The sequence below is a fragment of the Apodemus sylvaticus genome, chromosome 5 (assembly GCF_947179515.1).
Source record: "Apodemus sylvaticus chromosome 5, mApoSyl1.1, whole genome shotgun sequence".
NCBI classification, from domain to species: domain Eukaryota; kingdom Metazoa; phylum Chordata; class Mammalia; order Rodentia; family Muridae; genus Apodemus; species Apodemus sylvaticus.
In genome coordinates, this window is record NC_067476.1 from 8,021,832 (window position 1) to 8,036,466 (window position 14,635).

General features: G+C 49.4%; 1 protein-coding gene across 1 annotated transcript in view; it reads right to left on the reverse strand.

The window, feature by feature from the left end:
* The window catches only part of Cfap77 (cilia and flagella associated protein 77), a 117,840-nt gene that overhangs the window by 19,365 nt on the left and 83,840 nt on the right, over nucleotides 1-14,635 (reverse strand). The window contains exons 4-5 of the mRNA XM_052181992.1: nucleotides 14,236-14,341; nucleotides 7,724-7,825 (exon numbers count right to left, since the gene is read on the reverse strand). Of these exons, the coding sequence (XP_052037952.1) occupies nucleotides 7,724-7,825; nucleotides 14,236-14,341 (208 nt within the window). The remainder of the gene's footprint in view (nucleotides 1-7,723; nucleotides 7,826-14,235; nucleotides 14,342-14,635) is intronic.

The window sequence follows — 14,635 nt, forward strand, 5'->3', positions numbered from 1 at the left end:
GCTTGCCTGGCACAAATGAAGGCATGGGTTCAAGACCCAGCACTGCATAAAGCTATAGTGAAGCAAGCCTATAATCCTAGGGCCCAGGAGACCAAGGTAGGAGGATTCAGAGGTCCAGGCCAGAAGCTAGCAAGACAGCTCAGCAGTTAAGAACACTTTGCTGCTCTTGTAGAAAGTCTGAGTTGAGTTCTCAATATCTGTATCTGGCTCATGCCTGCTACAGGGTGTCTGATGTCTTTAGTCTCCACAGGTACCTATGCTCACACATACAGACAGAACCACACAGCACACCCTTAACTAACAATAAGCATTTGAGGCCAACCTTGGCTACAGAGTGGGTTTGAGGCCAGCCTGAGATGCATGAGTCCCTGTCTCAAGAAAAAAGAAAGGAGAAGAGAAAGGAAGGGAAAGGAAACATATATTAACAATGGTAAATAAGCTATCTGTATTTTCTGGTTGGCCTCTCCTCTCACCTCCCTGAGACAGGGTCTCACTGTGTAGCTCTCTGGCTGTCCTGGAATTCACTGTGTAGACCAGTGGCCTTGGACTCACAGAGATTCACCTGTTTCTGCCTCCTAAGTTCTGGGTCTAAAGGTGTGCACTACCATACCCAGCTTCTGGTTTTCAGCATATTTTCAAACTCAGTAGGGGAGGAGATCCTTCTGGATTAGGTTGAAAACCCCCAGGAGCTGGCAGCATCCAGAGGGCTGGGTTCTCCAGTGGCAGGACAAAGCCTTTAGGATGCCAGGTCCAGCCAGGTCTTGATGTCATTTTCTCCAGACTCATAGTAGCAGACATACGTAGACCCCAAACATCTCTGCTGTTCCAGGTACATGTCCAGTACCCTGTCCTCTGTCCTTCCTTTCCTGTCTGTATGTCCTCTGCTCTGGCTGTCTGTGTGTGACTTCCAGGCATTTGAACATCCAACATCACCCCCTGGGCAGGAAACCCCAGGAGGTGCCAAATTATGTAAAGTCACTGCTCCTGTTCCCTCCCAGGCAGCATTCCTATTAGGATCTGTTTATAATAGGGTAGCTGTTTGTAGGAAGGTCCAGCAGTGGGACCAGACTTCTAAGTCACTCTCTCCATTCTCCTGATTCCTCCTGTGACATGTCATTCCCTCCCTGCACTCAGTGCCCTTCTAGGTGACATCAGATGTCTCTTGCTCCACCTTGAGTGGAACAGTGTAAGCTCAGGGAGGGGCAGCAGATCTGGCCTCTGTCCTTCCTGCTTGGATCTAGGAAATGAGATGCTGGGGTTGAACATCCGCTGTCAGAGAGTGGTCCTTCTTTGTGTTAAGTTCTTTGCAAAGGTGGAGGCCGCAGGGAGGACTGGGTTGGAGACCTCTGGGGTTTAACAGAGAGTTAACTTTGCAGCCAGCTATGATTTGTACAAGAGCTTAAAGGTGGCAGAGAAAATCCTTTTCTTACATGCAGCTGCTTCTCCTAATCGGCTGCTTCTCCGGGTGGCCCTGCTTGGCTGACTGCAGATGCATTTCCCCCGATCTCCAGCTCTAGTTAAGGAGCCAGAGGCCCAGGAGACCCAAGGCAGGGTTAGTCTTCCACAGAAGGAGGAGGCTGATCCCAGCGTCCAGAGCACAGGAGCTTGTAAATCAAACTGTTAGCTTAATGGCTTGGGCCATTATTCTAAAGCAGTGGGGCTGAAACCAAAAGCCAAATGAAAATATAGTCAATTTGTTCATACTTTAGTGACTGAAAGACTATGTAATGTTGGTGTGGGTTAGGACCATAGACAGAAAAGCACAAGCAGGGAGAATGAAGTGTGGGCAGGGATGAGCAAGGTGTGTGTGTGTGTGTGATATGTTAAAGTGTGTACGTGTGTGTGTGTGTGTGTGTGTATGTGTGTGTGTGTGTGAGAGAGAGAGAGAGAGAGAGAGAGAGAGAGAGAGAGATGTGTGTGGTATAAGTGTGTATGTGATGTATGTGGTGTGATGTGTATGGTATAAGTGTGTGTGTGTGTGTGTGTGTGTGTGTGTGTGTAGAGTGTATGCGTGTATAATGCATGTGATATAAATGTGTGTGGGATGTAAGTGGTATAAGTGTATGTGTATGATATGTGCTATAGGTGTATGGTGTGATATGTATGGTATAGGTATGTGGTGTGATGTGTGTGGTAAAAGTGTATGTGATGTGTATGGTGTGTGTATATGTGTGCAGATACCTAGATGATATAATTGTAGGAATTATAAGTATAGGGATTGTAACTACCTTCCAAATGTGGGGGTTGCTCTGTCACTGAGGACAGTACTTCTCCAAACTTCCCCCACTGCCTATATATCATCCAATTGTCAGTCTGTGATTTCTCTGTCCATGTCACACTAATTCAATGGCTGCAGGGTGGTCAAAGTCATTCTGGCTTGTTCACCACTGTGTTCTCAGATTAGAGAACCTGCCATGGAGGTGTTCAAGGAGGAAGTTTGTGAATGAATGAGAGAACAGATAGATGAGTAAATGATAGGTGAATGCATGCTTGGATGAATGATGGATGGATGATGGATGGATGATGGATGGGTGATGGATGATGGATAGATGATGGATGGGTGATGGATGGATGATGGATGATGGATGATGGATAGATGATGGATGGGTGATGGATGATGGATAGATGATGGATGGGTGATGGATAGACGGATGGATGGATGAATGATGGGTAGATGGATGAATGATGGATGGATGATGGATAGATGATGGATGGATGGATGATGGATGGATGGATGATGGATGGATGATGGATGATGGATAGATGATGGATGGGTGATGGATAGATGGATGGATGGATGAATGATGGATGATGGATGGATGGATGATGGATGGATGGTGGATGATGGATAGATGATAGATGGGTGATGGATAGATGGATAGATGATGGATGGGTGATGGATGATGGATAGATGATGGATGGATGATGGATGGATGATGGATGATGGATGGATGAATGATGGGTAGATGGATGAATGATGGATGGATGATGGATAGATGATGGATGGGTGATGGATAGATGGATAGATGATGGATGGGTGATGGATGATGAATAGATGATGGATGGATGATAGATGGATGATGGATGGGTGATGGATGATGGATAGATGATGGATGGTTGATGGATAGATGGATGGATGGATGGATGGATGGATGATGAATGATGGATGGATGATGGATAGATGATGGATGGGTGATAGATGGATGGATGGATGAATGAATGATGGGTAGATGGATGGATGATGGATGAATGATGGATGAATGATGGATAGATGATGGATGGGTGATGGATAGATGGATAGATGATGGATGGGTGATGGATGATGGATAGATGATGGATGGATGATGGATGGGTGATGGATGATGGATAGATGATGGATGGGTGATGGATGGATGGATGGATGAATGATGGGTAGATGGATGGATGATGGATGAATGATGGATGGATGATGGATAGATGATGGATGGATGGATGATGGATGGATGATGGGTGATGGATAGATTATGGATGGGTGATGGATAGATGGATGGATGAATGATGGGTAGATGGATGGATGATGGATGAATGATGGGTAGATGGATGGATGATGGATGAATGATGGATGGATGATGGATGAATGATGGATGGATGATGGATAGATGATGGATGGATGGATGGATGGATGATGGGTAGATGGATGGATGATGGATGGATGATGGATGAATGATGGGTAGATGGATGGATGATAGATGGACAGTTACCTCCATCTTCAGCTTACTGTGAACCAGGAGCTCTACTTAATTCTGCACAAATGTGCCCTTCCAGAGGACTTCATTAGCACATTTTACAGAAAAGTATAGGAGTCTTAGGCAAAGTCATTGGGCAGAGCAAGGTACCATCACCATTTGATTGCCTGATGCTGGAGTCTCTCTTGCACACACAGATACTACACCAGGCCATTGCCTCCTCCCTGTCACACTGGCCTCTATCCTCTTCCGAGGTCTCCAGGATACACTGCAGACAGAACAAGAGTCTCCACACCACTGGGAGCAGAAAGGGTCAGCCTGGTGGCTCTTTCCTTAGGGTTGGGAAATGATGATTTCATGTCCCCCTTATGAGAATCCAAAGAGTCTGAGTTACTGTCCTAATAGTGTGGGGCCTTTTGTTCCCAAGCGTTCTTGCTATGCCTCCACATGGCTCCTTGGCCAGGTAAGAGGGAACCGTGGAGTCTCAGTCCAGAATAGGCCTCACAGGCCTGAGCCGACTTTCATTTTTGGATGTAGAAATTAAAGCTCCGAACTCCCAGCCTCTCGACTGGGCCCTCACATTATGAACATCCTGGCTGCAAGGCTCCAAACCAGCTGAAGGGTAAGCCTCCACCCTGGTACTGCTCCTGCCTGCCAACCGCAGGACACAGACTAGAAAGAAGCCAGGGCCACTGGAGGCCCTGTCTGTGGGGCCCTCTACAAGGATGTGGCACTGCCTTCCTGGGCCTTGGGCTCTCCCCAGACCCCTTGTGGCTGTCTGAGAGGGAGCAGAAAGCAGCTTGTCTGACACAGTGACCCAGCCCAGGGTGGTCACCCCACCCTGCCTGCCACTTTTCCTTGTGAAAGGTGTTTAATTATTTCTGACAGAGTTCAGCCTCCACATCTGTTCTTGAATAGGGAGGGTCTGTTCAGGTTATCCATCACCATGACAGGTTCAACTTTTTTGGAAGTGCATTTTCCCCATCATAATGGGGCCAGGATGGGGGTGGCAGATCAGCAGTGACATGCGACCCAGACAAAGACCCCCCTGGGGCTTCATGTACCATGGAACGACAGAAGCCTGACCTGGGCCTGGCATGCCGTCTGAGCACAGCCCCTGCCTGCTTGGTGGCAGGGGTTCAGCAGTGCTGGGGCATCTGTGTGAGGCTCTCACTGTGTCTGTGAGAGGCTTTGAAAACCTTTGGTCACTCTGGTCTGGTTACCCATTCATTCATCCATTCGTTGCAGGGAGACTCACTGCCTCCTCTGTGCCAGACACCCCGCTTAGCTCTGAGGACATGGCTAGGGCCTGGTTCTTGTGGACTTAGGCATTACTGAGGAAGATGAAAGACTGTCTAATCACATGACTGCAAAGTTGCTAAGCCCTTCAAAGGGAAGCTCTGAGGCCTGAGGCACCCGCTGGTGATGAGGGAGGACCTGATAGAGGTGCTTCAGAGGCAGGAAGGCGTCCCAGGAATCCCAAGATTCAGGAAGCTCTGTCCTTAGCATCCACACTGGTGCACTGACACATGCAAATTGTGCTTTAAACGCTGAATATGTGCTGCAGGCTCAGTTAAGATAGCAGCAGCTTTCAGAGGTCTGAGGCTCTCTAATGTCCAATAAGGTACCTGAGCAGTCCTGCTCAAAGAACCTGGTACACACGCTGCGTTCCAGGGCCTGTGTAGTGGGTGATTCCAGGGTGTCCTTGGGGCTCGGCCCTGACCCTCTGTCTCAAGTGGTTAGTGTGTTACCAGCATGGGCAAGGAAGGTGCTATGTGAGGTCTCAGGCTAGCCACTCCAGGGAGGGCCCTCTTCACCTGCAAGGCAGGGTTGGGATGTTTGTCCTGAGGATAAAGTGACATTCTCTATACCACATTAGTCACACATGATGCCTGTCACCAGAAAGAGTTGTCATTGCTGGGTAACTGCTTCTAACAGTACCTCAGAAGTCCTAATGGATAGCAGAGCTCCCCAGACCCTGAGACAAACCCCCTCTCTTCCAAACAGAAGCTCCGACTCATTTCTACCCCCAAGCTTCTATCAGGGGCAGCTACTGTAAAAACAAAAAATAGAGGCCACCTGGAAGGCATTATGTGCCCATGGGCTCATGGGAGCCGGGGGTCCTAGTGCCACTCTGACAATGTCACCTAGATGCTTATATGCACTTGGTCATCGGCATAATAGAAAAGAGGGCCAAGGAGAAATGAGATGGGGTGTGGGGGATGAGGCCTCTGGAGAGGTAGTGGCCAACTGAAGGCAAGGAGAGAGATCTGTGTGGGACACGGAGAGATGGAGAAACCGCAGGGAGGTTTTGCTGTTGAGACTCCCAGCTGACAGGTGCTAAGAGGTGGCACTGTGGCAGTGACTCCCGCCACCTCCTGATCAGTGTTTGGTCATGTTCTTTCTGTGACACTTGCTATGAGCCCAGCAGAGGCCTGGGCTGATGGGCAGCAGGGCACATGGTCACTGACATCTGTCGATGGAGGCCACTTGGGCAAGACACAAGAGGCCACATCCAGTGTGGCAGAGTCGCTTTCCCGGGGAAGCTCAACAGCTTGTTCAAGTGCATTAGGCTCAGGAAGGCAGCGGTCCTGTCACTGTCTAACTCGCAGTTTCAGGCAGCACAGCCGGGCTGGCTGCCTGGGAATATTGCTGGTGCAGCTGTCTTGATAAGGCCAGAGGTGTCCCTCATGACCTTCAAGAAAGACTCCTTCTGCCCGGGTTGGTAACACGCAGCCTATGCAGCCTCTTTCTTGTCCTAGACCCAGCATGTCCAGCTCTCCCATTTCCCTTAGTGCTCTCCCATTTCCCTTAGTTTGTAGTGCCACCCTGACCCACCCCACATTGTCCTTGTCCTGCTAAAAATTGCTGAACATGACTCCCTGGGTGTAACAGGGCCACATGGTGAAAGAACAAGGTCTGCTCTAAAGCCAGAGTGCAGCCTGGGCCCTGTATCCCAACCCCCTTCATTCAGATGCCCAGCTTAAGGGGCAGAACTGAAGGTCATTTCCTGCCTCTCAACTGATACTGTCATTCAGGTGGATTAGCAGTGAAGGCACAAGCTTGTTTTCCATCGGGTGCATCTTCCCCATACAAGATACATTCGGACCCGTCACTAGAGTGATGGTCTCCACACAGAAAGCCTCTGCTTCCAGGTAGCCAGACATCCCAACTTTATGCTGAGATGGCCTGAGATCTCCCGGGGCTCTGCCTCTTCCCAGCATTCTCCATGTTTCCTGTCTATAAAACAGATCAATATCAGCAGCTTGCCAGTGGGTGATTATCAAGAGGCTTGGCCAAGGGCTGACAGGATGGCTCAGTGGGGAAAGTGCTTGCTGCACAAGTATGAGGGCCAGAGTTGAAATTCCCCAGAAGCCACATGATGTCAGCTACCACAGTCTGCCCCTGCAATCTCAGCATACCTATAGTGAAGATTGGAAGTAGAGATGGGAAAATGCCCAGAAGTTTGGGCCAGCTGGCCTTCCGTACAAGAACACAAGGGTCCCCCTGGATTTGGGTAAAAGGCAGGAGTGACACCCAAAGTTGTTGTTGGTTTTTTTGTTGTTGTTGGTGGTGGTGGTTTTATTTTCGGGGGGGGGGGTTGGATTTGGTTTTTTCAAGTCAGGGTTTCTCTGTATAGCCCTGGCTGTCCTGGAACTCACTCTGTAGACCAAGCTGGCCTCGAACTCAGAAATCCACCTGCCTCTGCCTCCCAGCCAAAGTTGTTTTCATAGTGAACATCTGCACTCACATACATACACACATGTGCACACTTCTGCCCCTCTCCAATCACATATTGTACACATGTTTAAAACAATCAGAATCTCTGAAGAGCTAAGTGGACACAGAACCTGGATAGAGGGAAAGTTCTCAGACGTCAGCTGTCACCTGCTGCTGGTCCTGAGCATCGGTGGTCAGAAGCCCGCAGAACTCTGACTCAGGCGGGCATCAGCCAGCCCTGGCTTTGGTGAGGAAGGGTGGATGCAGGGGCCACTGACCTTCTTGAAGTGAGGCATGTGCCAGAGAGCATCGAGCTTCACGGGAGGCTTGTACTTCCTCAGCTGACTGCTCCTCGTCTCATACAGCTTCCCCAGGATCACCTGCAGGCCGGAAAGGCAGTGCTGAGACGCTAGCCCTGCTACCTGGAGACTTTCCAATTGCCATGGAAACAAACCCTCTGAGCATGTCTGTGGAGTAATTTCTAGACAGGGCTAAGTGAGGCAGGAAGACACACACTGAGTGTGAGCGTGTCTATGGCACAGTCTGGGGTCCTGGACCAACGGAAAAGGGAAGAGAGGTGAGCAGGGACATCCATTCTCTCCCCGCTTCCTGATTGATGCGATGTACTCCTGCCTCCATGCCTTCTCCTCTATCATGCACTGATCTTCAAACACTGAGCCAAAAGAAGTCCCTCCCTCTTTAAGCCATTTTGTCATGCTTGTCATAGCAACAATACAGCTAACACACCAGAGCAGTGACCATTGGGCCCTGGGGTAGGAGCTCGGATTGTGGGCCGACAGTCTTGAGGGTCCCTGGCCTCCAGCCTCTGATCTTTCTCCTAGACCATTTCACAGCACCGATCCCCTGCCCCTACCCCTGTGGACAGACAGTTCATGGTTGCTTTTGGTACTAACTGGTTTTGTGTATTGACACAAGCTGGAGTTATCAGACAGAAAGGAGCCTCAGTTGAGGAAATGCCTCCATGAGATCCAACAGTAAGACATTTTGGCAATTAGTGATCAGTGGGGGAGAGCCCAGCCCATTGTGGGTGGTACCATCCCTGGGTCCTGGATGTAGTCTTTAATTTAAGCGTGGGAGTCTTACCTGTTCCCATTCTAGTGCTCAAATAATTGACACAAAGAACTAAGAAGTTTATTAACAAGCTTTAAGCCTAGTCTGGGCAGGCTCTGAGCAATTCTGACCTCTAAGCCATCCACGTCCCAGCCACCTGGTCCTTTATCTTCAATGTGAATCTTGCCCTGGCCCGCTCTGGCCCATGTGTGTCCTCGTGTCTGCTCTCTCATTGCAAACACATGGCGAAACCTCCTGGCCTCTCCACATGGTCTCTCTACCTTCTCTCTGCATCATCCTTCTCTTATTTCTCTCTCTACCTGGGCCCCCTGGCTGGGATTCGAAGTCCTGCCTTCCTATCTCCCCTGCCCACCCATAGACTGATCGGCTCTTTAACCAATCAGAGATAATTGGGGACCATTCTATAAACAACATTGATAATGGAAATGGTTCAATAACCATGACAATGTTAACATCTGGACTGTAACCAGATTTATGGGCACAGAAATCAGCAACTGAACATACAGTGCACAATCTGGGCACAAAAAAATTGGCAACTGAATATACAAGACCCACCTCCATGCCTGCACCTGGGCTCTATAAGCAGGCATGCTGAGCCAGGCAGGGGAAGCAAGCCAGTAAGCAGCACCCCTCCATGGCCTCTGCATCAGCTCCTGCCTCCAGGTTCCGGCCCTGTGTGAGTTCCTGCCCCACTTCCTCTGATCTGGAAGTATAAGCCAAATAAACCCTTTCCTCCCCAACTTGCTTTTGGTCATGGTGTTTCATCACAGCAATAAAACCCTGACTGAGACACTTTGGTTTCTGGTTTGACCATAGAGCAGCAGCTGTTTGAGAGTCACTACCTCCGACCCTAAAACTAACACAGCTTCCATGGTTCACAGGGAACCCTGGTATCTGTGTAAAGAAATGTATGACTCAACAGGGTGTCCCTGTTCCTGTCCCATGGTGTAGGTTCCTATGATAGCCCACCCAGGAGGAAGGAGGAAAGACGGTGGGCATATTTGGGGAGAGGAAACTTGAGCATACCTAGAGTCTGAGAAGTCTCTCATGGGCTTCAAAGGCAGAGAAGCCCATTTCTTCTGAACCCGAGTTTAATCCCCACAAACAGGTACCAGCAAGCCCACAGCCAGTCTCGTAGGTCATGGTGTCTGTCCAGGATTGAGGTGTGTCCCTTCCAAACCCAGATAGTGCAGCCCTAACTCCTGTGTGACTGTGGAGATGAGACTCACAAGGGTACTTGAGGTTAACTGGAGTCAGGCGTGGGTTTCCATCCAACACAACTACAGTCGGTAGGACAGGGGGTGGGTGACAAGGGTTCTATCCCCAACATGTCAGGATGCAGTAGAGGGTGTCTGTCTGCAGCCAAGGAGCTCAGCAGAAATCAGTCCTATAGGCACCTTGATCTTGGCATTACAGATGTTGGCACTATATCTGGAGTGGTGAGGAGGGGGGAGAGAGGCACAGGTACCCAGTGGGACCCACCTCTCTCTGAGATCTTCCTCAGACTGCCCCCTTTGTTCCTTCACTGCCTTGTTTCCTTCAGTCTTTGCTGTGACAGTTTCCTGGGGACAAGCTAGGGGTTGAACCTTGGCAGGATGAATTCTACAGGTTTTTATAAATCCTTTAGGCACCATTTGTAGCATATAAGCCCAAGCTGTAAAACAGCCTTCTCCCTGTTCCTAGAACTCTTACAACTGGTTTAGGCCAAAGTGCAGAGCCCTAGGACCAGACCTAAGGTGACCTAGGTGTAAGCAAACGTTCGTGACAGCTAAAGAACTGGAGGAAGGAAAACAGCCTTTGTCTCTACAGATCCCTGTGGGTGAACAATACTGTGATGCTGTATGTCTACAAGGAACGTCTAAGCCCATAAGCTGCATCTTCACTCTGCCTTCTAGAACAAGGCTGAGGTTTTTGTTTTGTTTTGTTTTGTTTTTTAAAGATATATTTATTTATTATATGTAAGTACACTGTAGCTGTCTTCAGACACCCTGGAAGAGGGCATCAGATCTCATTACAGATGGTTGTGAGCCACCATGTGGTTGCTGGGATTTGAACTCAGGACCTTTGGAAGAGCAGTCAGTGCTCTTAACCGCTGAGCCATCTCTCCAGCCCCAAGGCTGAGGTTTTAAGTCAGGGCAGAGAGAGGTAGCCGTGCCAGTGCCTGACAGCACGGTTCTTGTAGGAGCTGCTCTTTGTGCTTTGAGCAGAGTAGACAGCCCAAGGTCCTTGCTCATTAGCTGGCAATTGTCACCAATTGTCATTAAGGATCAGTGCTGTCCAAGAGCCAAGGTTCCCCTCAGCAGCATGCAGGCTTATGGTAGAGCCAGGCTTCCTCTGGGATGTGGGTGATTTGGCCTTGAAAACCAATTATCTTTTCAAGCCTGGTAAGTTGTGATCAGCTCAGCAGACAAGGCTCAGCACCCAGCAGCGGCGGCTTCACTGGTCTACGCAAGACAGCAGGATTCCTTCAAAGACTTGAATCAGGATGCTAGGGAAACAGTTCAGTGGGGAAAGTGTTTGCCAGGCAAATGTGAGGACCTCAGATCGAATCCCTGTACCCACACAAAAAGCTGGGTATAGTGGCACTTGTCTCTAACGTCAGCAGAGGCAGGCAGATGCTGGGGTTTGATGGGCAGACAGTCTATGAACAGGGAGTTCTAGGTTTAATGAGAGACTATCTCAAAAAGCAAGGGGAGAGCGACTGAGGGAGATACTCTGTTGACCTCTGGCCTCTACATGTGTGTCTGTAAACCTGAAGTGTGTGTATGTATTTGCAAACACACAGAATGAGAAGAGAATTCTGAGGTTGGCCTGCCACTTTCTGAATGTCTACTGTGTGCTAAAGTGTGAGATGCATGACATTATTCCTCAAAACATACTACCTCAGCCTCTCGCAAAGACATACCCAGGAAGTTCGTCCATCCCTCACATGCCGCCACTGTTCATCCTTGAGGTAGGACCCGCATCCCAGGAAGGATGCACAGGGCCCTGAGACCCTCTGAAGGGCTGCTTTCCTCTAGGAGGAAAGGACCTCCATGTCTCTGAAAATGCAGGGCACAGAGGAGAAACTGAACACACGCGCCATTAAAACTCACCATCTGACCACATTCTGTCTACGCCTCTTTCCCAGGGTGGCCCGCCATCTCCTCAAACCCAATATGAAGATATGCAGGCCTGTTTCTTTGGGTCTTCATTTCTTTTTTTTAATTTTTTATTTGATATATTTTTTTATTTACATTTCAAATGATTTCCCCTTTTCTGGTCCCCCACTCCCCGAAAGTCCCATAAGCCCTCTTCCCTCGGGTCTTCATTTCTTTGGAAAGATTCCTGAGTCAGGAATTCATCATTTTAAATATTTTATCTGATCTCTCTCTCTCTCTCTCTCTCTCTCTCTCTCTCTCTCTCTCTCTCTCTCTGTGTGTGTGTGTGTGTGTGTGTGTGTGTATGTGTGTGTGTGTATGCAGGTGCCTGCAAAGGCCAGAGGTGGTTTATTACTCTGGAGCTGGAATTCTGGGTCATTGTGAGCCAACAGAATAGGTGCTGAGACCTGAACTCCAGTCCACTGGAAAAGCAGTATGTGTCTAAGATCCTGAGCCATCTCTCCAGTCCCTCTGTTCACTTTTTTTTCCTGGTTTTTTGAGACAGGGTTTCTCTGTTTAGTCCTGGCTGTCCTGGAACTCACTCTGTAGACCAGGCTGGCCTTGAACTCAGAAATCTGCCTGCCTCTGCCTCCTAAGTGCTGGGATTACAGGCATGCACCACCACGCCCAGCTCCCCTCTGTTCACTCTTACATTATACAGGTCTCCACTATGAACCCAGGATAGAAATCTTCTGGTTTAACATGGCTGCCTGCTTTAGTGGGAGGGGCAGAGAGGCTCTGAGTGGTGGGAACCAGCTGCTGATTACAGTGGGAGGCTCCCCTGTGGAGCTACAAAGCAGCTTGGGGTAGTAATGCTTCCACTAAAACACAGTTACACAGTGTGTTAACTTATTAACAGACTAACTAACCACGGGCCACTTTGAAACATTTCGATGCTGGCCTCTCTGATGAACACCAAACCATGTGGAGACACCCATCCTAAAGGCTACACAATCCCACCTGCGAAGGCTCCCCTGAACCCCAGTATGTCTCTAGAACCACTTTGCTGATCTTCTAGTGTTCAAGTAATCAGCAAGCAAGGGCCCCGGCTTCAAGAAGGGCCTGCACTTGGCCCAGACACATGTGGTCAGAAGCCACTGGAGAGTCATTTCTTCTCCCTGCCTTTTCTCTTTGAGGGTGTGCACTTGTGTGTTTGGGGGGGATGCCCATGCCTGTGATGTCAGAGGCTGATGTCTGGGGCCTTCCTCAATCACTCTTGACTTATATCTTTTAGAGAGAGTCTCTCACTGAACCTAGAGCTTCCCAGTTAAATCCCGGGGGAGTCTTGTCCCCTTCCCTGATCCTCAGAACTAGGCACCCAGTTTTTAACCAGGGTGCTGGGAATCCAAACTCAGGTCCTGGTGCTTTCCTTCTAGGTGTTGTACTGAGACATCTCCCCAAGTCTCCGTCCCTTCATTCCTCTGAACCTCAGTTCTTCCATAAAGGGAAGCCATCTAAGATCCTAACTGAAAATGCTGACCCGTTGTTAAAGCTCCCGGGAGCCTGAGTGCAGGCTGAGCAAGGCTTGGTGCCGACTGTGATTGTTGCCAAGTCAGAGACCTGCATGTAGACTGCTTTCTGTTTGTTCTGCTTTCCCAGAGCATCTTTCCCACAGCCCAGGCTGGCCTCAAAATTGCTTTGGCAGGTAAGGCTGACCTTGAACTCCTGATCCTTCTGACTCAGCCCAACCCCCAGGCACAGGCATGGTGAGTGCATGATCCCATACCTGGCTTGCTGCTGCTTCTTCCAGTGAAATCTAAAAAGCGCACATTCTGATGGGCTGACACAGGTCTGAATCAGTTGAGAAGGCACTATGGACCCCCTCAAAGTCTCAAGTTTGGAGTATTGTAAAGGAAGAGCCTTCACGTGCTTTACAATGTGCAGGACAGCATAAGGAAAAGTTAGGGGTGTTTTTCAGGTAAAAAGCTCACCAAAGTGACTTCAAGCCATTGCTAAGGACACATATCAGTAGCACCTGGAAGGGTTTGGGCACACTTCCCTGTGCTAATCTGGTGTCTCATAACTTTCCCTGCCTAGGATGTAGGATAAGGATGTGGCCTCCTGCAACCCTGGTATGAGAAGTTGTGTATTTATGGTAAGGTTACTCAGTACTTAGTAACAAAAGCACTTTCCTACTGTTTAAGAAAACATGTTCTTTAACACACCCCTGTAGAAACGGTTTTCTACCTTGTCATATCAGCCAGGTATGGTACCAGACAGGGTACACACCTGTCTAGGCTGGTGGCAGTGAGGCCTAGTTTCCTCTGTAGCAAGTCAGTCAGAAGTTCAGGGAATGGTCTCCATGTAAGAGTCAATGTGACTGGGTCCTAATCCCAGCTGGGAGGTGGCAGGGCCTGCTGATTGCTGTCCAGCCATTGTTTTCACAGTCCAGGATCAGGGACAAACTGGACGAGAGCACCACTGAGACTGGTCTAGATTTGAATTTCAGTGCAGCAAGATGTGACTGGGCCCCTGCTCCTGCCCCAACCACATACCCTGAAGCTAACCCTTCTCTTCCTCCCCAAGTTTCAGCCCCTCAGAAGTGAGGGCACAGCTACCTTCTGTTTCTTCTCCATTTTGATGGCTTGCTGAGTGGCCTTCTGTTCCTGTACCCACAGCTGCTGGTAGCGATGTTGTAACAGGTCAAAGAAGGGTGTTGACGGCCTGTGGGGAGAAAGGCACACGGAGCTTGAGGCCTGGGTAAGACCCACTTGCAGAACAAGAGTTCTCCCTCTCCATGGGCCACAGGCCTCACTATCAGCAGGACCCAATCACCCTCCCCAGGGCCAGGGAAGGGTTCCTGCAGCACCTAGAAACCCCAGAGAATCAGATCCCATGCACAAAGTGCTCTGCAAACATGAGGAGCTTCCATGGGGTTTCTTTTGAAGGAACAAAGATTCTGTCCTCAAACTGATGTTGGATAGGGATCATAGGTTCTTCAGAGCCCTCTCATAGACC